The sequence below is a fragment of the Pungitius pungitius genome, chromosome 5 (genome assembly GCF_949316345.1).
Source record: "Pungitius pungitius chromosome 5, fPunPun2.1, whole genome shotgun sequence".
Classification (NCBI taxonomy): domain Eukaryota; kingdom Metazoa; phylum Chordata; class Actinopteri; order Perciformes; family Gasterosteidae; genus Pungitius; species Pungitius pungitius.
In genome coordinates, this window is record NC_084904.1 from 19545924 (window position 1) to 19569220 (window position 23297).

Consider the following 23297-nt stretch of genomic DNA (forward strand, 5'->3'; position numbering starts at 1 on the left):
AAGGGAGGAAAACCCACAGGAGAGAAAGGTGGGGGGGTGTCTTTAGCGCTGCTAACCCCAGGTGGTAGTGGGTTTTTATCACTTTCCCCCACCATTCAATGCTAACCATCAAGGTTTTTGAATCGCTCTTAGTCTGGACTCTCCCCTGAGACCTGTTGTCCTCGGTCCGCTCAAAAAGTGGCTTGTGCCACAGACAACACAGATCACAGGATCACTGAGCCACTCAAACTCCTCCCCCACGTTAAGGTGGCGATTCGCGGAGGAGTTTTTTTTTTTAATGTGGGAAACCCAAGAAGGGAGGAAAACCCACAGGAGAGAAAGGTGGGGGGGTGTCTTTAGCGCTGCTAACCCCAGGTGGTAGTGGGTTTTTATCACTTTCCCCCACCATTCAATGCTAACCATCAAGGTTTTTGAATCGCTCTTAGTCTGGACTCTCCCCTGAGACCTGTTGTCCTCGGTCCGCTCAAAAAGTGGCTTGTGCCACAGACAACACAGATCACAGGATCACTGAGCCACTCAAACTCCTCCACCACGTTAAGGTGGCGATTCGCGGAGGAGTTTTTTTTTTTATGTGGGAAACCCAAGAAGGGAGGAAAACCCACAGGGGAGAAAGGTGGGGGGGTGTCTTTAGCGCTGCTAACCCCAGGTGGTAGTGGGTTTTTATCACTTTCCCCCACCATTCAATGCTAACCATCAAGGTTTTTGAATCGCTCTTAGTCTGGACTCTCCCCTGAGACCTGTTGTCCTCGATCCGCTCAAAAAGTGGCTGGTGCCACAGACAACACAGATCACAGGATCACTGAGCCACTCAAACTCCTCCACCACGTTAAGGTGGCGATTCGCGGAGGAGTTTTTTTTTTTTATGTGGGAAACCCAAGAAGGGAGGAAAACCCACAGGAAAGAAAGGTGGGGGCGTGTCTTTAGCGCTGCTAACCCCAGGTGGTAGTGGGTTTTTATCACTGCCCCCCACCATTCAATGCTAACCATCAAGGTTTTTGAATCGCTCTTAGTCTGGACTCTCCCCTGAGACCTGTTGTCCTCGGTCCGCTCAAAAAGTGGCTTGTGCCACAGACAACACAGATCACAGGATCACTGAGCCACTCAAACTCCTCCACCACGTTAAGGTGGCGATTCACGGAGGAGTTTTTTTTTTTTATGTGGGAAACCCAAGAAGGGAGGAAAACCCACAGGGGAGAAAGGTGGGGGGGTGTCTTTAGCGCTGCTAACCCAGGTGGTAGTGGGTTTTTATCACTTTCCCCCACCATTCAATGCTAACCATCAAGGTTTTTGAATCGCTCTTAGTCTGGACTCTCCCCTGAGACCTGTTGTCCTCGGTCCGCTCAAAAAGTGGCTTGTGCCACAGACAACACAGATCACAGGATCACTGAGCCACTCAAACTCCTCCACCACGTTAAGGTGGCGATTCGCGGAGGAGTTTTTTTTTTTTTATGTGGGAAACCCAAGAAGGGAGGAAAACCCACAGGAGAGAAAGGTGGGGGCGTGTATTTAGCTCTGCTAACCCTAGGTGGTAGTCGGTTTTTATCTCTTTCCCCCACCATTCAATGCTAACCATCAAGGTTTTTGAATCGCTCTTAGTCTGGACTCTCCCCTGAGACATGTTGTCCTCGGTCCGCTCAAAAAGTGGCTTGTGCCACAGACAACACAGATCACAGGATCACTGAGCCACTCAAACTCCTCCACCACGTTAAGGTGGCGATTCGCGGAGGAGTTTTTTCAAAAAATGGTGATGGATCCTTTAAAACGCTACTTAAGTCTCTTCTCTCAAGAAAATATCCAACTGCACGATTCTAATGTAAGTAGGGCAATGACCTAACTCAACTGATCTTTTTGGAAGTGAACTTTGTATGACTCACCCCTTGGAATGTCACAATCAGTGACACGTGTCGTTGCTATGGAAGCAATCCTAACCATCAAGGTTTTTGAATCGCCTGTAGTCTGGACTCTCCCCTTAGACCTGTTGTGTTCAAAAAATGGTGATGGATCCTTTAAAACGCTACTTAAGTTTCTTCTCTCAAGAAAATATCCAACTGCACGGTTCTAATGTAAGTAGGGCAATGACCTAACTCAACTGATCTGTTTGGAAGTGAACTTTGTATGACTCACCCCCTTGATGATGTCACAATCAGTGACACGTGTCGTTGCTATGGAAGCAATCCCTGCCCCGGTAACGCTGCTATGCATTCCCCGGATGTATACATATATATAAAATAAAAAATAGCGCCGATACTCTATTCTCAAAGTTGGGTCGGGAGCGGGGTCTATACTTTGCAAGCTATGATGATTTTCACAAACAGGAATTAGTTTACTGTAGAAGTTCTTCAAGTCTCATACCACCTAAACTCAAGGCATCGCTTAGCTAACGCGGAAGATGTAGCGCCAAGCACTGATGTTAGCGCAGGGGAAGAGTCGTCGTCAAACTACTATGTTTGAGTGCAACGGAGGCAAGAAGCCCGTCAGCAAAGTGACTTTTTTTAATGTGGGAAACCCAAGAAGGGAGGAAAACCCACAGGGGAGAAAGGTGGGGGGTGTCTTTAGCGCTGCTAACCCCAGGTGGTAGTGGGTTTTTATCACTGTCCCCCACCATTCAATGCTAACCATCAAGGTTTTTGAATCGCTCTTAGTCTGGACTCTCCCCTGAGACCTGTTGTGTTCAAAAAATGGTGATGGATCCTTTAAAACGCTACTTAAGTCTCTTCTCTCAAGAAAATATCCAACTGCACGGTTCTAATGTAAGTAGGGCAATGACCTAACTCAACTGATCTGTTTGGAAGTGAACATTGTATGACTCACCCCTTTGATGATGTCACAATCAGTGACACGTGTCGTTGCTATGGAAGCAATCCTAACCATCAAGGTTTTTGAATCGCCTGTAGTCTGGACTCTCCCCTTAGACCTGTTGTGTTCAAAAAATGGTGATGGATCCTTTAAAACGCTACTTAAGTTTCTTCTCTCAAGAAAATATCCAACTGCACGGTTCTAATGTAAGTAGGGCAATGACCTAACTCAACTGATCTGTTTGGAAGTGAACTTTGTATGACTCACCCCCTTGATGATGTCACAATCAGTGACACGTGTCGTTGCTATGGAAGCAATCCCTGCCCCGGTAACGCTGCTATGCATTCCCCGGATGTATACATATATATACATATATATAAAATAAAAAATAGCGCCGATACTCTATTCTCAAAGTTGGGTCGGGAGCGGGGTCTATACTACGCAAGCTATGATGATTTTCACAAACAGGAATTAGTTTACTGTAGAAGTTCTTCAAGTCTCATACCACCTAAACGCAAGGCATCGCTTAGCTAACGCGGAAGATGCAGCGCCAAGCACTGATGTTAGCGCAGGGGAAGAGTCGTCGTCAAACTACTATGTTTGAGTGCAACGGAGGCAAGAAGCCCGTCAGCAAAGTGACTTTTTTTAATGTGGGAAACCCAAGAAGGGAGGAAAACCCACAGGGGAGAAAGGTGGGGGGTGTCTTTAGCGCTGCTAACCCCAGGTGGTAGTGGGTTTTTATCACTGTCCCCCACCATTCAATGCTAACCATCAAGGTTTTTGAATCGCTCTTAGTCTGGACTCTCCCCTGAGACCTGTTGTGTTCAAAAAATGGTGATGGATCCTTTAAAACGCTACTTAAGTCTCTTCTCTCAAGAAAATATCCAACTGCACGGTTCTAATGTAAGTAGGGCAATGACCTAACTCAACTGATCTGTTTGGAAGTGAACTTTGTATGACTCACCCCTTTGATGATGTCACAATCAGTGACACGTGTCGTTGCTATGGAAGCAATCCCTGCCCCGGTAACGCTGCTATGCATTCCCCGGATGTATATATATATATATATATATATATATATATATATATATATATATATATATATATATATATATATATATATGTATATGTATATGTATATATATACATATATTACACAAAGTGTAATATATATAAATAAAAATTAGTTTACTGTAGAAGTTCTTCAAGTCTCATACCACCTAAACGCAAAGCATCGCTTAGCTAACGCGGAAGATGCCGCGCCAAGCACTGATGTTAGCGCAGGGAAAGAGTCGTCGTCAAACTACTATGTTTGAGTGCAACGGAGGCAAGAAGCCCGTCAGCACAGCTCTATCGGCCAAGCTAACGAATCTCCTCGCTGAGTGTATTGCCACCAGCTGCCGGTCCATCAGCGTGGTAGAACATGACGGGCTCGAGCTGGTTCTTCAGGCAGCCACAGGTGATCCATCTTACAAACTACCTGCTAGGCAAACTATCATGAGGAGAATACATGACCAGCACGCCGCAGAGAAAGCCGCAAAAGATGAGAAGATGGTTAGAGGCGAGGTGTGTAGCACTGACTGAGGACCATTGGATCTGTCAATAACGATAACTACCTCGGCGTTACTGTACACCTTATCAAAGGAACTTCACTCCTTCGCTAACTTAACAGTAAACACAAGTACATCTTATTGAGTATCTTATTTTCATCACCAATTATCATAGTAGAACAGCTTTCTCAAGCAGTTTGTGATGCATTGTGTGTGCCACCTGGCTTGAGAAACCTGTTCTCAAAGATTTACTTTTAGTAATTATTTGGGTAGCACACATACTCTAAAAGCCTTCGGCAGAATTCAAATGAGCAATTTTTATCTAGATTAATTCCAAGATTACAATGATTAAATGATTAAATGATGAGATTAAAGAAATTAATCTATGCCCACTACTAATCTATATATATGTGTTTGTTTAATATGTATGTATGTCTATATATATATACAGTACATACATGTGTAATGTGTAATATGTAGTATATATACAGTATATATATATATATATATATATATATATACATAGACATATATAGATTTTTAAAAATGAACTAATCAAACAATTTAGAAATGTATTATTCTCAAGTAATGGCGATTAATGAATGTTGTTGTTATTACAATGTTGTTTTTAATGGATGTTTGTTTTTTCTTCAATTGTATACCTCCTCTGTCTTTCTCTCTAAGTTTACTTCCTTTTTTTCTCCATCAAAAGGTTTTCATTGTTTGGGGAGTTTTTTCTGTGCCGATGTGAGGGTTTCGGGACAGAGGATGTCACATGTGTACAGACTGTAAAGCCCTCTGAGGTAAATTTGTAATTTTGAGCTATACTAAAAGAAATCAATTGAATATAATTGTTTGACACAGGGAGGAATTCCTCTGCACAGTTCTTCTGTTTGTTTTACTTCCAATACAAAAAGCTCTCTCCATCTTCCTCTACCATCTCGGCCTCTCTGATTTAATGGAGTTTCGTAGGTGGTGGTTCGCAGTGGCACCATCCACTCGTCCGCACCCCACAAGACGTTGCCAAGCTATGTTTTGTTTTTTATCGACCTTAGTGGGGTTTTATTTTTCTAAATATCCTATATTTTTTGGGTTTGATTTTGTCAGCTGAGCAGTTTGTTTTGTTTGTCTCAGACTTCCACAAAGTTTGGCCTATTTTTCCTATTGCACATAGTGTTCATTCTAGATGTTTGAGGCAGATTGCTTGATGGGGCTCAGTGGCAGAGGAGGTTCATCCTTCAATCATCAAATCATATTCGGGTGAATGTATTTTATGCACTCCCAGTTTGTAGTGATAAAAAAGGCTGTGGGTATGTGTGTGTATGTGTTGCTTATGTGTGGACAGGAGGCTGGCAGAGGAACTGCTGGATTCAGATGACTTAACAGAAGAAATGAGCAGGGTTACTGAATTTAAACTCAATTCAGTCGGTGCCAAGCGTCTCCTCGGCTGGCCAATGATCCTGAGGGATTAACAGACACAAAGACTTTTCTGAATTCCAAATGCAATTTCTCTGATTTGGCTTTCAGTAGCTTTGACTGAATCTTTCCCTACTTTTTGCTGATCATTCAAACTCAATTACATGTGAAATATGTGGAACTCTGAGCTTCAGAGAACCTGACCCTCAAGGTTGCATTGGGGCCATTTATTCACCCTCAGTGAGACAAGACTTCAGAAAGATTAGCTTTATAGATTTTGAAGAGCAGTGCATGATCATCATTTTTATCATTGATTATATATCTGTTACCTACTACATTGTCATTTGTACGACCCCTTCTTAAGTTTCCTGCTTTTATTTATGGATTATGGATTTATGGATCAAGAAAGAGTTGTTAAACCCAAGAAACCTTGTCCAACGTTTCCCTTTTGTCATTTGTATGTTTAATAAACAATACACATTGAACAAACTAAATGTAAAAACTATTATAGTTGAAACTAAATACAAATAATTTTATAACAATTTAACCTTAGGAGCTAAATGGAATTTAGGTTGTGTTCACTGCCCCTTTAAGAATGTAGTCAAAACAAAGCGTGTACTGAACCCGGCCGCACGGAAGTGCTTCTGTGTCACTGGCTACCCACAATAGTACGTGAGAAATGAGGGTTGCTTCGTATATACAATTCAGTTAGCTCTCTTAAAACCCCCATTTTTAATTTCACTAACAACATCTGATGTTTAATTATCATTATTTTGATATTGGCTGAACGAAACGCGGGGTAGCTAACGTTAGCTTGTTAGCTATCTCTACTAATGTCAGCGGCCATGCCGTCCTACTCTGAACTGAGGAAAACCAACCACTTCTACTACTTCATCAAATTCACATTGAATGTCTACTCAATGCTCTTCTCGGTAAGTTTATGTTTCATTCATTAACATCCGCGTTGTATGCTGCATAGTACATTTGAACTGCAACAGTGTTTGCTAATTGTGGTGCCCGGAAACCACCCACTACCGTCTAGTGAGTCATCTCTCAAAAACCTCGTTAAAAATACGTACGTTTAAATGTGCTGTCTGCTCCAGGCACATCATATTCGTGTTAAAATAAAACCCCGGGCATATCCGTAATCTATATAAACTGATGTACAACTCGGCATAGACCCAGAAACTGGATTACGACATTTTCGTGATGTAAAACACGGGTTCATCTCAAATCCCATCGAATTTCACCCCTTTAGCGTACAGCGAAAAATGGTGTAAAACCCAAATTTGAATGAAATGAATTGCCTCGTGTTGTCACGGATGCCTCCCGTATTTAACAGGAAACTACATTGATTAGGAAATAAGTCATACATTTTGATAACAACTTTGTTTTTGTTGTTGAGTAACGCAATATTTGATTGGACATTGTCTGGGTACCAGCTAGCTAACCAGCTAGGGGGGTGATTAGCTTGCACCACGATAGGCATTTATCACAAAAATACGTCCTTGCACATTTGAATCCGATGGAAAAACAAGGCTATTGGGCGATCTAATAAAACGGGACACAGACACACGCGTGGCCTTGGTGTGTGTGGTGGTGTTGATGCGATACACCGCGGTGGCTTGGATAGCAAATAGCACGGTGGTGCAGGGCGTTGTATCCCGTTAAAGGGACGCCGATGTGCGTAAACGCGTCTCGGCCGACAGAAAATAGGAGGTGCGTTAAAGGCCCTTTTCTGTGGCTCCCTCAGCAACTCCATGTGGAGTCTAATGATTCAAATGAATGCCATCACAGTAAGTTGTTTGTGAATATTTAATTCCGTTCATACATATGATGCTTGCCTATTTCAAATGTTGTTTTTCTAATCATGCTGTTGGAGTTCAATCGTTCAGTGAGACAATTATTACCAGTCAATTAAGCCCAAACTTAATTGATGGTAACACAATGGTCTGTGTAAGAGGAACAAATCCAAATTCATCAATTTCAGCAAAAATGACAATCACATATTTATAAAATATCATTATTGCCCTAATATTTATTCAAACATACATTTCTGTAAATTATTCCATGAACTGTCTACAGTCGCTAACACAATACTATTTTAAGGTGTAGTGGTAATTATTTCTAGTGTCATAATAATTGTGATCTGCACAAAAGACAAGGAATAGGCTGAATTGTAAAAGATTGATTAGATCGACAGATAAAATAATGTATTGTGGTAAACATAAATTAGGCCTTACTTTTGTGACATTTGAAAGAGACGCCAGATGAACAGCTGCTAGTCCCAATATAGTTTGTCCAAGAAAAACAAGTTGTACTAGGGTTTGTCAAAAAAAAGTCAAACAAATCGTATCAAAATATGCAATTAGCAAAATCCTTAAAAAATACATGTATCACGTATTTTAGATGACGTGGCGAGAACAACCGCTGGATTGACGCTTAACCGCTGTAAAAACAGGACATGGTCATTCTTGTTGCATAATACAGACATAGAATACCCGAGCAGAGCATTTCCTGACATGTGTTATGCCTGCAACAATTAAATCCCAACTCTAATTTGAATCTAATATGAGAATGACGGATGCAAATAGGCAAGCTGGTGATATCATTGCCTTCCTCATCTGGCTGCTGGTGTGGTTGAAACGAACCGATTTAAACCAAAGTGGCAGAAATTAGTCACCAATTAGTGGTTTTAATTTGCTCTTATTGTTTTGTTAATCACCCTGCCATCTGTAAAGCCCGTATCTCATTTAATGAGGGTTTCTCAACATTTCAACAATGATTGAAAGGAATCCCTGCTGACCACCAGCCAGAGGTGAACGCAGCGGTCGTGTGGACAGGGCTACTTTTTAACTTCTACGCCAAAACATTGTTTCACCGCTGAAACTGCTGAAAGAAAAGGACATCGTCATGTGGTAACCCCTTGATTTGAAGTGAAGACAATGCAGAAGTGCCTTAAACTTGTATTCTATTCTTTTATTATTATTCCTCTGGTTACAACGATGTCTCTCACTCTTTGAAAGTCAATCTGAAAATGACTTCCCACTTGAGTTATTAGCTCGGTAAACCGTTGTAAATATAAGTTCATGGTGTCAGTTGCTAGTTTAAAGTCTTTTCCAATACATTGTGATGTTCTTTTTTTAAATAAAATAAAAAAAATTGAATAATAAATCAAGGTGGTCGACAGCCAAACTGTGCAAGCATCAAAAATGCAGCCTAAGAGAATCAAGACAGCAAAAGTTCAAACACTTCTTGTAGTTCAGGCTGAGGATCGTCCTGGTTTTTATCTCATGAACCTCCCCCCCCACCTCTTTTCTCCCTTCAGCTGATGGGCCTCTGTGTGCTGTGCGTGGGGGTGTACGCAGAAGTGGAAAGGCAGAAGAACAGAACCCTGGAGGGCCTTTTCCTGGCCCCCGCCGTGGTGCTCATCCTGCTGGGCCTGGTGATGTTCACCGTGTCGATGGTGGGCATGGTTGGGTCCCTCAGGGACAACAAGACCCTGCTGCACATGGTAGGGATGATAAAGGAGGAGGAGGAGGAAGGATGTGACCAGGAGTTCATAGCTTTTAATGTTTGTTGTAAACATTACGCGTGTAGCATTTTCAATTTTAAGAATTATACGCATTGTCTAGGTACAGGGGTCCAAAATATAAGAATATATAATGTGTGTTTATTTCTATGTTAATATCCAGATTAGACACAATGATGATCAAAGCTGGGTATTGAAACTGTGATCGGAGTTGGCCCGACGGCAGCAGCTCATGAAACATTTAAATCAGGGATCACTTAAGATTCACATCAGCTCAAATGCAAAAGCACAGTTCAGGGTTTTGCCAATACCTGAAAAAGAGCTCCGTGTGCTTGCTACGTATCTTGTTAGCTTTAGCTAAGCAGGCTGAACCGAAATGGGGGATTAAATGTTCACCATGAAAAATGAAGTCAGTAATGATTCTTCTGGTGCTTCGATGAGGACGAAGAGGAACATGAAAAACATGTTCGTTCTGATCCCTGCTGCACTGATGTTTTGTCGTGGTCATCAAAGCCAATAGATAATCACTCAAACCACCCAATAAAGCGTCCTTTAATATGGATCCGATCCAATAACCACATTTGCCAAAGTGACACACAAATGCTCAGTCAAACAACAAACAGAAATGCTAGTGAGGTCTGTTCATGCCAAAGATGCTTCGTATATAAATGATGGAAATAACGAACGTGGAATGCTCTACAAATTCGCTCCCTCTGCCTCCACAGTTCCTCTGTGTCCTCTGTGTGCTGCTGCTCCTGCAGGCCATCGGGCTCACCATGGCCCTCATCTTCGAAAGCAAGGTGAGCGTCGGGGGCCTCGCTACGCGCTGTACACTTTGTGCTCCTAATCAGCCAAAGTGAGGTCACTGCTCCCTGACGGTGTTTCTGCCCCGCTCCTCTTCCTCTAGACGTCGGCCCTGTTCCAGAGCAGCATACGGGAAGGAATCAAGCACTACTACGATGATCTGGACTTCAAAAACATCTTGGATTATATGCAGCAAAAGGTGGTTTGACGATCACTTCGATCACAAATAAGGACAGGAAACTACTTTGGAAGATAAATTTATATTTGCAGAGAGTATTAATGAGATTTTGTAGGATTAAAAGATTTACAGATTGATGCTCTCAATCAATTATTGTGCATTATTCAGAGCTTTAATGATGATGATAGATTAATTCTTTTGTATAAATCAGACGGGCACACAGCTTTTTTTCTTTGCATTTTAATCACAGTAGTTTAGCACCAAGCTGCTCATTTAATATTTTTTAATGATTTCAGTATCATTGCTTAATTTCTACTTGGACTGTGGAAATAGTCGGTCTGCTGTGCCATATTACTCAGAAAACTGTGCCGTTATTCCCATTGGAAAAGTTTTTAAAAAAAGGACTCCAACTGCACACTCTTGGTACATTATCAATTCATGAAAATATCTAAGCTATCCAGTCTTCTGTCTTGGCAGTTTCTCTACTGTGCAAACGGGAGTGACTGAGATTATCCCTCGTTATGGTTCATGTAGCTGGATCCATGACGTATTCTTTTTTTTTTTTTTTTTTAAAGAAGGATGCCCCACACAATTTTTTGCTTTTCTAAAAACAAACTAAAATATCAATCTTTTAGATTGGAGAAGAATAAGCAAATGAAGGGAGATTGATAATTATGATCATTTAGAAATATTTCATGTTCTCTGTTTTGAGACACATTTTATCTGAGCAATAACCGCAGAACTGACATCAGCTTTGGCCTCACTGAAGCATAAACTATACGAAAAATCACGACGAATGAATTGCCTGTAATTGGCTTTTAACCTTTTGGCAATGAGCTCAGAGAATTGTCTCATCTCGCAGCTGCCATTCTCCCGGTTGGCCTTTCCGTCGGGCCTCACTTGCTGTTTTTTTCCATCACCTGAGTCCCCCGTGAGGTCAATGCATCCCTCTCCGGGGATCACACACATGTCCTTTCGTCGTCTCGGAGAGACGGTCTCTGCACGTTGGCCCCCCCCCTAAAGCCCAGAAACGCTGCAGACCGCACGCGAGCCTGTCGTAGCGCCGCAGACGTTTCGAAAGGCTTTATCCTCAGCGGCTTGTTTCCGTCTCGGGGAGAACTTAAGCCGGGATGAGCCTTTTGTTTTGATGGCGTGCTTTTGTTCCTAATTTCCTCGTCCCAATACCGCCTTGTCTTCCAGTTTTCATGTTGTGGAGGGGATGAGTACAAGGACTGGGGAGTCAACCAGTACCATTTCTGCAACGGTACCGGTCCGCTAGCCTGCGGGGTTCCATACACCTGCTGTGTGCGCCACAAGGTGAGTCCTCCGGTCCACAAACTAATCCCACAAAAAACATCTGCACCATCCGTCACTCCCTGCTTTCACACCTTTTTTATTTCAGTACAGTTGGTCCCGGTGAAGAAAAACTAAAAAAATCATTTTTTCATGCTCATGGTAACACTGACTCGATAACGTCATATGAACTGGGAGGTAACTCACGGCTACTGGAACATTTAGGCCACTAAATCCATCTCCCTCAGACTGACGGCAAGTCACGGAGCACATTACGCCACCGAATGTGTTCATTTTGAAATCTCTGGTGTCACAAGGTGCTCCCCAATGAATAATTGAGATGGGCGCTGGAGAGCAGAAATGGGATTTACAGCTTTGACACCGGACTAACTCAATTGAAACAAAAACAAGAAATCACCTCCCAGAAGACTACAATTCAAGCTTGGACAGAGTGTTCGAGCTGATGCTCCTGGAATGAAACACTGACCCTATAACTTAGACATTGGGGACAGTAAGGGACGTTTCTTCACTTAAATTACATTTTACCACACAGGGGAGTGTCTATCGGTTTGTCTGCTTTGAAGATCATAATCTGCGTGACAGTGTTCACAAAATACACTTCAAATAGGCCGACCTGATTCCTGCTGTAAGCTGGGGGCACATTTCAGAGGAAGCAATTCAGCCAGTTGATGAGCAAATATTGATAGCATGTCATCTGGTATCGGTGATGTTGCAGCCATCTTGTTTAATAATCCCTGTGCCTGCTGACAGGTGGCACAAAAGAATCATTCCCGGAGAGAAGCGTCTATAGAGCGGTGTTTAAAAAAAAAAAAAGAGCAGTTGCTCCCTTGTGGCAGCCTCCCGTCCTCTTCTATGTGAAAGCTATCGTTCCAGCCCCTCGCCTCCAAACACCGATGGTGTCTCTGGAAGCTGCAGAAACTTAATGACTGACTCCCCCAGTACTCCCCTCACGCACCCACCCACCAGGGAGATAGAGGAAGGGTTAGGAAAAGCTGAACATGGGCTTTCTGCCGCTATCATCCGTCTTCACGCTGCTCAGGTTCACGCTCCGGCTGACGGGGAGGGCGGGGGGGCCCCCTTTTCGAGCAGTATAAGTGCCTCTTCTGCCCCCAGGGTTCTGTCTCCTGTCATGTTAGCTCAGTCTCTGACTTTCTCAATCTTATCTTTTTTTCTTTTTCACAGGTAGGAGAGGTGGTCAACACTCTGTGTGGTTACAAGACTCTGGATAATCAGGTGAGAGTGAAGGCAACGAAAATACGCTCACACTGGCCATTTCCAAAGTTTTCCTGAGGTACTATCGGCCCGAGGGACAAGACTTTCTATCTAAAGACCTTTCTCCTGTCACATGAAACATGGAATACTTCCATTAAGCTACTCGCGCCAACCCGACAGGCTCTTTAAGTGGTCATAATGATCAGTTTTCAGCCAGAGTTCCTTATAATTTTGTTCTGTGACACTAATTCTTGGCAGCTTTTTATTTTGCAGTCGGAGGAGACTTTCCACTTAGTTTCCACATGCGGTTGTAATGCACTGCATACTAAATGTTCTGCCTTTCAGAATATGAATAATATTCGTATAATGCCACTTTGAACAGAGCCTGCGCTGGTACTCGGTAATAATATTAAATAATTTCAAATACAAAATCATCTGGTCGTAAGATATAATATGCATCTCTGTGGTTTTTAATCGGTCATCTCATATTTCATGGTTGTAAAGAAGGCTACTGGGCAAAGCTGATAATACCAATTAAAGGTTTACTTGTTTCCTTCTCAGAACTCCTTTTATGAATGAAAAGGAAAAGATCTTTTTCATGTCATGATTTGTCATTTACAGACATTTGTGTACCTTCCCCATCCTCCAGCATTGAGTTTTTACAGCAAACGGCTCAATTTAACGTACTTTCTACTGCGTTTGACACTTCTGGATTGAACTTGCTGGTTTTCTCCTTTCTTTTCATGTGGTAGTGTGTTTTGTTTTGAAACTGAAACTTTTCCTCTTGTCGTCGTCCTCGGGTCTGTGCATCAGCGTGAAACCCTGCACGAGGTGATCTACGTGCGAGGCTGCATCCATGCAGTCAACCTCTGGATGAGTGACAACATTGGAATAACCGCGGCACTCTGCTGCGCCATCGGCCTGCCTCAGGTAATTTGAAACTCATGGCACCGACTCGCCGACAATGAAGTTGGTTTGAAGCCCTCTTTCCGACCAAATGCACCTCTTCAAATTAACCGTGGTATGTCAACTGTAAAGTCCCCCACTTTGTGTGACATTTACATTTTTCTTGCGACAACGCTGCCTGCCGAGTGTTTGTCTGTGAAAAACGGCCAGAATCCTTTAATGTTGTCATCAAAAACTGAATTAATTGCGTTTTCAAATTTGCCTCCCAACACATTACAATGCCCATATCCTCCCAGCCATACTTTTAGACTCAGAGGTGCTAAAAAAAAAAAAAAAGCTGCATGAATAAATACTGTCAAAATGAACCGCAGCTTAAAAGTAATGTCCATAATGTGCTCTCACACAGCTTCTTTCTGTGAGAAATGTCTTTAACTAACTTAATGGGGAAACTGTTTGACTCTTTAAAAAAGCTCTAAAACTGTCTTCCCCCCGCAGCTGCTGGGCATCCTCCTGAGCTGCGTCTTCTGGAACCTGCTGGTGGACATGAGCGAGTCGACCGACATGGTGGACTTCAAGCTGAAGAAGGCGGAGGTGGAGTACAGCGACCTCGACCTGGCCGGCGCCGGCTGGTGCCTGTGTCTGCCGAGGGACGGCGGCTACCTGCCCGTCCCCGCCGCCGAGCCCGACCTCGACCCCATCGACGTGCACCTGCAGCGGCTCAAGAAGCAGGCGCCTCGCACTCACTCTCAGCTGCGGGAGCTGCAGCAGTCCAGGTCGACCACCGGGCTGGACGAGGTAGATGTTGGCCGGAAGCAGAAGAGGGAACACTAATTTGGTATTTTTACCCCCTTTCTGGACTTTTGGGTTTTGGCCTTTTTCATTTTTTTTTATTTTTGATTCTGTCGTTGTAATCATTGCATTGCATTTGTTGGAGTTGTGTTGCACTACTTAATGGTTGAATCTGTGCGTCGTTGGACCAAGGGGAAGTTGGTCGGCTAATGGGATCAAAAGTACCTTGGCACCGTGTTGGTGAATTTCGTTTACAACAAAAAAAAAATTGAAAGAACAACATGCGCACACTGACTGTAAAATAAAACTCATTTATTTTGTCTTGTTTGTGGCGGTTGATATTGGAAGATTTATGGCATTGTGTCACATTGAAGTGGTGACATTATTAACCTTTTGAAATTGAGCTCCTGTGCTAAAGCTTACCTCAGGCCGTTTTGACAAACAGCCCAGTAGTAGGAGCACAGTACAATTTGGTGTGTAAATTAACGGTAGCTTGAAAAGGTGTGTTTCAGTGTCCGAGGTCTAGGAATAGCCAAGTATGTCTTGCGTGTAGCGTCTGTGACGGATGTGTACAGTTTGTGTATAATTTATTTGATTTTGACTATGATTTTTGCATTGGTGTACATTGTAAGACGGGTAGTTGTGGAATAACATGGGATGCATGTTTTGTACTGAATATAAAGTCAATTAAAAGAAAATAATTAAAAAAAAAAAAAAGATCTCAGTTTACATGTTAGGCTGTCATCGAGAGTGGGAGCTTCAGTCTATTCCATTTTTAAACTAAAGTTTTTATTTCTTCTTCTAATAGAAAAAGTAAAGGCGTCATCCAAAATACAAATCCAGTGAAATGCGACTCTGACGGTTTTTGTCTATCTGAGTTCTGCACTGAGCTCCTGCCTTGTATCAGCACTACTGTTCCTGTCAATAAAGCTGAATTTGTCTACTGATCTTTGTGCTCAGTTTCTTTGCATATAAACGCAATGAGGATGCAATAAATGTAAACGTTTTGTTTTCCAGAGAGGATTGATCAAGGAAGATGATGTAAAACCATTAGCAGGAGTGCGTACAACAATTTGGGGACGGTTACATAGACGTCAAAAACTAAACGGAACCTCAATTTCTGGCCTGTAGAAGTTTTTCTACAATGTAAGTGGATGATTGATTTGAACCAAATTGATTTACTTATGATTAAGATTAAGTTTACCTTTTAATTGATTGTTTTATTTGGAATATTTAAACTAACATGATCTATCATTCACTTTCTATTCAAGCATTACATTTCCCTATGTCATTGGCAAGGACCGGTTGACTATTTCAGATTGTGTTGAAGCAAACAGAATTACTCCCTTTTTTTATTTTCCCGACAAATCGCCTCAAGATCCCGAAAAGATAAGATGGAGAATTCATCATTTAGGAATAAAACACACGTGGCTGAGATGCAAGCGGGTAAAGTTATCGACGTGGACGTGGGAGAATTCGGTGTTTTTTCTTCAGTGAAACTTTTCTCAGCACATCATTTTGGGACCTAATTACTGACTGATGAAGTGTAGCTTACCTTCAGCACTGCTCTCGCAAAGAAAAAAAAAAAGGTAACGCTAAGTGGTGAGCATGGAGAAATATATGTATGGCAAATTAGTTTGTTTGACGAAAGCTGATTTCTATTGACTCTTGTGCCCCACACACACACACACACACACACACACACACACACACACACACCATTGAGTTACACACTGCCTCCTTAAGACCTCTATCAGGAGGAGAGCAGCCATGTTAATTCATTTCACAGCTCATCTCTCTCTCTCTCTCTCTCTCTCTCTCTCCTGCAGGTCATCCATCCTCATTCACTCCTCCCCTTTCATCCCCCCTCATCACGATGATCAAGAGACAGCAGGTGGAATAATTAAGGCGAGGAGAGTAACTGCGTCAGCCATGTGAAAATAAAAAAAAAAGAAGGAAAGAAAGAAAGAAAAACTCAACGGCCTGAGAGCAGGAAGTGCGCACATCCAAACCAGCCGTGACGATGATGATGATGATTATGATGATGATGGTGATGATGATGATGTGGACGTGAATAGTTGATACAATCGGGAGAGGAGAAAAACACACACATTGACGCAGTCGCTCTTATCTGCCGGGGGACAGGCCCGGCTATTTGGAGGCTCGCTGCACGAGGAGCTTGGATAACAGCACACACCGAGATCTGCTGAAATTACAGCAAACATTGCAGCACACGGCGGCTCATATTTTCAACGAGGCAGCCGCCACGCGTGGGGGGGAAGTGAGGCAGAGAGAGATTATGTCATTTGGTTTCATGGCAACAATCCTGCCTTCCAAAGTGTAAGAGCCGCTGTGGTGGGACTATTGCGTGAAGCATTGTACGTCATAATAGCTCTTATACTTATAAGGATTGTTGTCATGATCAAAAATAAAATGACACAATATATTAATACTGTAAAAAAAAGCCCCAGTCAATGTTTTATTATTTCATTAACGACCAGCGCAGAGAGTTGTATTGGGGTTAAAAAAGAAAAACATTTGAAATGTATGAAATGTGGAAATATAAGTACAGTGCAAAGCGATTCATTCATTCATTCAACCTGGAATTGAAAGGAATTTTTATTTGGATTTCACGTAATAGAGCTTCCCCAAATAAAGGAAAAAGACCAAATCAAATCAATTGAACTGGTCACCGTGAGCCACCCTTTTGTTTGTGGACCACGGTTTTGAAGGCTTTTGATGCTGTTGCCATGGTGTTTATCTCTAACCAAAGGGACATTCAGGGGTGGAGCACAACCAACCGCTGAATAACACATTAACAGGCAATAACATTTTCATGAACTGAAAATAAATTCAGATCTGTCACTCATTCTGTCACTCACAAAAGGAGCCACGCCCGTAAAGTAGACCCATCTTAATCATCTGGACTCCAGAGGTCTACATAATAGACATAAAAGTACTAATGCACTTATTTTGCAATCAGTAAAGTTATCTATTGCTAGCCAATCGGAAACAATGCAAACTTTAAGACTTTGTGCTGTTTCCTCCCATTTTCTAATGAGAACATCTCACACTTGGTGAACTTTTTCTGAGCGTATTCGCTACATTAAAAAGCCATAAAAAGCCAAAGCAAAAAATCCATTCCAGGTTTCGATGAACTCCATTGGACGCCACTTTCGTAAAATGTACTTAGTTACTTTCCACCGCGGCTCTAATCAGTGCGACGCCTCATGGCGCCTACCAGGGGTCAGACTGGGAAACGGGGGGCGAATACAATTCCATGAAGGCTTGTCAAAGCAACCCAGCGGTTCAATAATCTCAAATTTTCAAATGCGACATGTGAGATTCTGCAAAATACATTTTTTCACCTGTAAAAACACACCTTAATGTCGCTGACACCAGCCCCATGCCTGAGGAAATCCCCCACCTCCGCCATTTAACATGTGCAGGATGGACACGTGTCCACGCCCGTGTGCCCCCTTGACGGATGTATCTTTCAACTGTTACAGGGGAAGCTTGAGTGAGCAATCTGCAGTTAATTTCACACTAAACGCTCCGTGTGCTGCAGGGTACAAACGGAAGCTTCTCCCTCGGGACTTCTCCCCCCTGTCCTCCCCCCTGTCCTCCCCAGGGCATCAAGACCAAGAATTCCTTCCAACGCATGGTTGCACATGGGGGCTTGCTCATCAAAAGTAGAACCCCCGAGTCATCCTCCCGCGTGACCTCTTCGCATTTTGACTGTTGATCACAGCCGCACCTTCTATGGATCCGCAGTCCGACTCCATCAGGGTTTTAAAGACCGCACTTAATGGCCTCCCCGCGCTGCCCCGCCAACTCGACGAGTTCCCACAACCAACGTGAGGAGAAGCAAAGTGGTTTATCGATGACACAATCGACTGAGCGAGCCTTAGTTCCTTTGGGCCCCCCGTCGCTCACCACCTCTGTTAGAAATCCCAAGTCTTCATTGTCATCACCTTGTTGTTAAATGGCAACCATTCACACAATGTGTTTTAATCACTGCTGGGTGTGTTTCGGGCAAAGGTTCCCCTGCTGCCTCACGTCGTTGATCCGTTACACCGATGCATCGGAAACGGCGGCCGCGGTGGGGGGGAGGGGGGGGGGGGGGGGGCCCGGCTCCTGCGGCCCCTCGAGGGGCCGAGTTACAGTGGATTGCACGCGCTTGATTCTCATTGGTCTGGAGACGTCAAGCCTCCGAGTGCCGACCATTTCCCAAGGGAGCGTTTAGAAGAATGCAGGCAATTCAATCACCTCGAGCCACGGCAAATCCTACAGGTTGTCGATGCCTGTTGCGAGGAGACAGGGAGCTTAAATTGCCGTAAACAACACATTCGGATTCTATCATAATTTCTTTCAGAAAGGAAATGGAAATGATTTCTCACGTCTCCCACAGTTCTTTGTGTTTTGCTGAAGTCAATCCGCAAGCAGGCCTGTAAGCACCAACCTTTGCTTTTCACTGATTCAATCCTGAAAAAAAGAAAACCCAATATTTGTAATTTACTGAGCAATGGATATGACTTAATAATCACGTACTGTCCAGTGCTCGCCATGATGCAGATGCTTGCACATTGCGGACTTAAAGCATCCTATTCTTCATTGGCTTTTTCCACAATGCTATTTGATTATCTGCTGGAACAGTGTGTTGAGAGTTTTTTTCTGGACTATGAAATATTCGGGAAGAACTTTGTGCCTGGAGCTCTGTGCAGAGTCCTAGTGTGACCATTATTGAACGAGCCATGAGAGAGAGAGAGAGAGAGAGAGAGAGATACACAAATAAAAAGGAGCTTCCCTCTTTGGGGAGTTTGTACCATTCGATAGTTGGTTGGAGCTCCAGTGGCATGTTTCCCTCGATGCGACCCTACGAGCTGCAAAGGCCTCTTCTGCTTTCACTCATTCCAGCTGACAACTAATCCAGGTAGGTCGTCTCATCCTTTTGTCTTATTGTCTCATCCGGTTTTGTTGCGTTTCATTTTCCTCTCTCTGCACCATTGATTTGTTTTTTTTCTGTCTTAATCTGTCTGAAAAGTGCTTTTTTTTCATTTTCTCAGCCTGTTGAGTCAGAGATAGCATTTGGGCCTTCGACGTTACCTTCCTAAGCCCCAAATCCAAATGAGCTCAAACCAATCTGTGATGGAAAGGGGAAAACATTGATAGACGTGTTGACATTTTGGAGAATTATTATGTAGATAGCCAAAAAGCCAAAGATAGCCAAAACTGATCTGAAACTAAACCTGACTTTGTCAAGTCAAAAGTGTCAATCCATTCATTTCAGCAGCAGGAGTTTGGTGAGTGAGAGTTTAACGTTAGAAGGTGTTTGTTCCACTGCTTGAAGACCTTCTGTGGCAGGTGAGCCTTCTGCATGCAGCTCTCTGGAAAGGTTTCAGATAACAATACCGTCTAATTGGGAAAAAAGTCAATTAAACAGGCTTTTGAAAAATGCTTTGAGAAGTTAATGAGGCACCCAGTAATTTCTTTAAACTTAGTGAAGGCATTAACGAGCACCACTTATCCTAATAACAGCAATCTCTCTACTCTCTCTCTCTCTCTCTCTCTCTCTCACACACACACACACACACACACACACACACACACACACACACACAGACACACACACACACACAGAAACCCCTGAAAAGTTTTAAGCCTTGTGCAGCTGGTTGAAGCTTTGAGTGCTATCTCGTATGTAGACGTGTGTGTCTGTGTGAATGCATGGATGAAAATGTATTTTAATTAAATGTTAGATCAAAGTTCAGTGTGTCAGTGTAAAAGTAAGTGAGTGAGGAGCTCATAAACGTCGCTGCTTGTTTGTTGCTCACGAATGTTGAGATTTGAAAGAAATCTGGAAATTATTGACGTTTGCGCTGGTGTGCATGTGTGTGCGCGAGCGCGCGTCATATCTCTACATCTCTATCAAGCGATGGGGGGGGGGAACGGCGAGCCCATCGATCGGATTGGGTCCGGGGGGGAGGGGGGGGGGGCCTCTCGCTCCAGCTGCCCACTGGGTGTGAAGGGCACTGATGTGACAGCCCTAATTACAGAGGCAGGAAGCCAGCGCTAGGAACATTCAGCGGGCTGCGCTGGGCCGGACCCGTCCTCCATCAGCCACCCTGCACGTCCCATCCCTCTGGGGGGGGGGGGGGGGGGGGGGAGTGGGGGGGGTGTTTGCATTTGAGGAGTTAGTGTGAATCTCAACACCGGCACTGTATCTTAATCATTTAGTATTAGAAATTTCAATTTTGGTTTGCGATTTCACAACAGACGAACCCTTAGTAACAAATACCTTTGATTTTATTACGTGGTGTTACTTCTAGCAATCAACCAATTTGGAACCATTTCAACTAATTAGGATTTATCCTTGAATACAGTATGTATTTTGTTTTTAAGCCGTGGCCTAGATTTCTAAAGTAAATGTTATGTCACACTCTGGGACCTTATTCTTCGTCTAGTTACACACCGAGAATGACTTCTATTTCCCTTACATTTCTACTTTTTAAAGTGCCTTTGGACCTACAGACACATATAAAAAATGCCCCCCAAATAAAGAGTATTGTTTCCTCCTCCAGTACGAATGTTTTTCACCAACAAATCAGAAAGCAGGCCGGCCTTCCAGACATGCTTCTTTAAAAGCATTCTCACAACGTTTGTCCTCTTCTGATTTATCATTTTGTGGACTTTCCGTGAAGTGTGGACACGTTAAAATAACTCAATTTGCTGAGAAAAAACAAGACGCTGCTTCTCGCGTTTCGCTTCCGAAAGAAAAATAGTAAAATTCCAGTTCCAAATAGCGTATTTGTGCATTTAATGCTGTGAGAGTGTGTTCTCTCTAACCTGTCACCAGCAGGAACAGGGTGGCCTTAAACATGGCTGGTGGCGTTAAACGTGTGAACCGTTGCCACGTGCGATAAGTTACCCTCACATTTGTTTTCCATTGATTTGGCCTCCTTTTTAATTATTTCCCCATTGATCTGCGCCGTGGCCCTACATGCAGGGTCAGTGAGTGTTCTATGCCAGAAATAAAGCAATGATGCACACGTAAATCAATGAAACACATGTACATGTATGCATGTGCAGAGACACTGATATGATGTCAGGGAGAAGGACACACACGAGCGTTGAGGCAAACGAACTGATGGGAGCATGCGTTGCTGTGTGCACTGTGGAGTAAACTAGTGTGTCAAGGAACTCTGACACACATTAGGTCACACAAAGATGTTGGTTGTTGGATCTGATTGATACAAAAACACTCTCTTGCTCTGTGTTAGGATGGACCACGGAGGCCGTGGGACGGGCGTCTCTCAACTTCGCTACGAGGACGAGGAGGGTAAGAGTGTGCGCTTCATATTTTAAATCCAATGTGGAGACGGACCCTTTGTGACAGTAATAGAAAACAGGAAATCAAGCCGTCACACCCACTTTGTCTCCGGGTGTGGATTCGTCACCACGTCTTGTTTTGTCCTAAAGCGTTTGTGTGGGTGGATGCCGTTAATGGACTGAAAATGAGGAGTGAAATTTGAAATGAGATTGTGTATTTTTGTACATGTCTGTGTTTTAGGGGCATTGGGAGCTATGCTTGTTTTTGTGTTATCTGCCTTCAATTTGAGCAGCAGGTTCTGCTCTTTCGTTCCACCTGGGGTTTGGTGTGTAAAACTCCTATGATCCAGAACTTTTGTTGCAAAACAGGATTTTACAATTCAAATGCTACTTGAAATATAATACTTTCAGAGTTTGTTAAAGTTGTGGAGTTTGAAGAAGGTAAACAATATGACAGTGTATTTGGGTGTGCCTTTCAGAAAGCGTTCCTTTAAGGCACTTATTTTGGGGAAAAGTCATTCTTTAAATGCAGTACATCTTTGTTCTACAGAAACCCATATTTAATTCGTAGAGTGCAACCATTTTCCCCGGCATCCACGTAACCCTCCACCTAACTGCCCATATTTGCCTTCCCAGACCATCAGTCCATCTACATAGGTGTCCCAGTACCTCGGGGGTATCGACGCAAACGCAGGCGGAGGCGCTCGGCTCGCGAGGCGACTGAAATGGACCGCGACAGACACTACGCCCAGCACAGGCCCCAGGAGCACAGCCGCTACGGAGACGTCGAGGAGGGGCTGCTGCAGTCGAACGAGCCCAGTCTACAGGACATCAACCACACAGGTGAGCCAGGGGCCACGGGGCCACAAAATGAGATCAGATGACGGAAGGGACAGCGAGGACAGGAGGCCTGATCGGTTGTGCCTTGCATCTCGCTTCCTGCTTCAGGATTTTATCATAAAACCTGCTTAGCAGGCAGGAGAGGTCCAACAAACGACACCACTTTGCTGCATTATGGGAATTGTGGGACGGAATATTTTGAGGTCTTGAAGCGTACCGGGAAGCACGAGTCAGGATATCAAAGCCTCTGCTTACGACCATGACTCCGACAAGCCTGGTGCGTTCTGCACACAAGAAGCTTTCCCCTCAAACATTTAAACGCTTTCCAAAGAATTGGCACAAACTGGGTCCACACTTTGTCACCAATTACAATTTTGGTTGCACCCTTCTGGCTCATTTACCGTATTGGATTTTGTTCCTTGCAGCAGTTTCAGCAGAGAAAAGAAGGAGTCTGAGGACTGAGTCTTTCAAAGGCTTTTTCCCGGGAAGGTTGTCGACCTTGATAAACCGATCCGGCGTGTGCAGCGGAGGTGTTTACATTGTTTGGACTTGATCAAAACACAAAATGTGGTACTTTCGGAATGTGTTAGTGCATGAATATAAATAATGCACGTGGTGCCATTACCAGGAG

At 43.5% G+C, this 23297-nt stretch overlaps 2 protein-coding genes across 2 annotated transcripts; both read left to right on the forward strand.

The window, feature by feature from the left end:
* The first annotated feature begins 6371 nt into the window (after positions 1–6371).
* zgc:110329 (uncharacterized protein LOC550500 homolog) lies at positions 6372–15214 on the forward strand. The gene is made up of 8 exons (XM_037483290.2): positions 6372–6694; positions 9091–9276; positions 10020–10094; positions 10202–10297; positions 11477–11593; positions 12773–12823; positions 13616–13732; positions 14204–15214. Exons 1-8 carry the CDS (start codon positions 6596–6598, stop codon positions 14537–14539), a joined length of 1077 nt encoding a protein of 358 aa, XP_037339187.2. The 5' UTR covers positions 6372–6595; the 3' UTR covers positions 14540–15214.
* A 4137-nt stretch (positions 15215–19351) lies between these two features.
* On the forward strand, positions 19352–22710 carry LOC134129021 (electrogenic sodium bicarbonate cotransporter 1-like). The gene is made up of 3 exons (XM_062562184.1): positions 19352–19430; positions 21778–21836; positions 22463–22710. Exons 2-3 carry the CDS (start codon positions 21779–21781, stop codon positions 22708–22710), a joined length of 306 nt encoding a protein of 101 aa, XP_062418168.1. The 5' UTR covers positions 19352–19430; position 21778.
* Positions 22711–23297: the final 587 nt, after the last annotated feature.

What these genes read in the sequence shown, in the direction of transcription:
- LOC134129021 (XM_062562184.1), top strand. Translation starts at nt 21,779, where the DNA reads ATGGACCACGGAGGCCGTGGGACGGGCGTCTCTCAACTTCGCTACGAG. An exon ending in TCGCTACGAGGACGAGGAGG is followed by an intron (nt 21,837 to 22,462) that starts GTAAGAGTGTGC and finishes TTGCCTTCCCAG; the next exon opens with ACCATCAGTCCATCTACATA.
- zgc:110329 (XM_037483290.2), top strand. Translation starts at nt 6,596, where the DNA reads ATGTCAGCGGCCATGCCGTCCTACTCTGAACTGAGGAAAACCAACCAC. An exon ending in CCCTCATCTTCGAAAGCAAG is followed by an intron (nt 10,095 to 10,201) that starts GTGAGCGTCGGG and finishes CTCTTCCTCTAG; the next exon opens with ACGTCGGCCCTGTTCCAGAG. An exon ending in ACAAGACTCTGGATAATCAG is followed by an intron (nt 12,824 to 13,615) that starts GTGAGAGTGAAG and finishes TCTGTGCATCAG; the next exon opens with CGTGAAACCCTGCACGAGGT.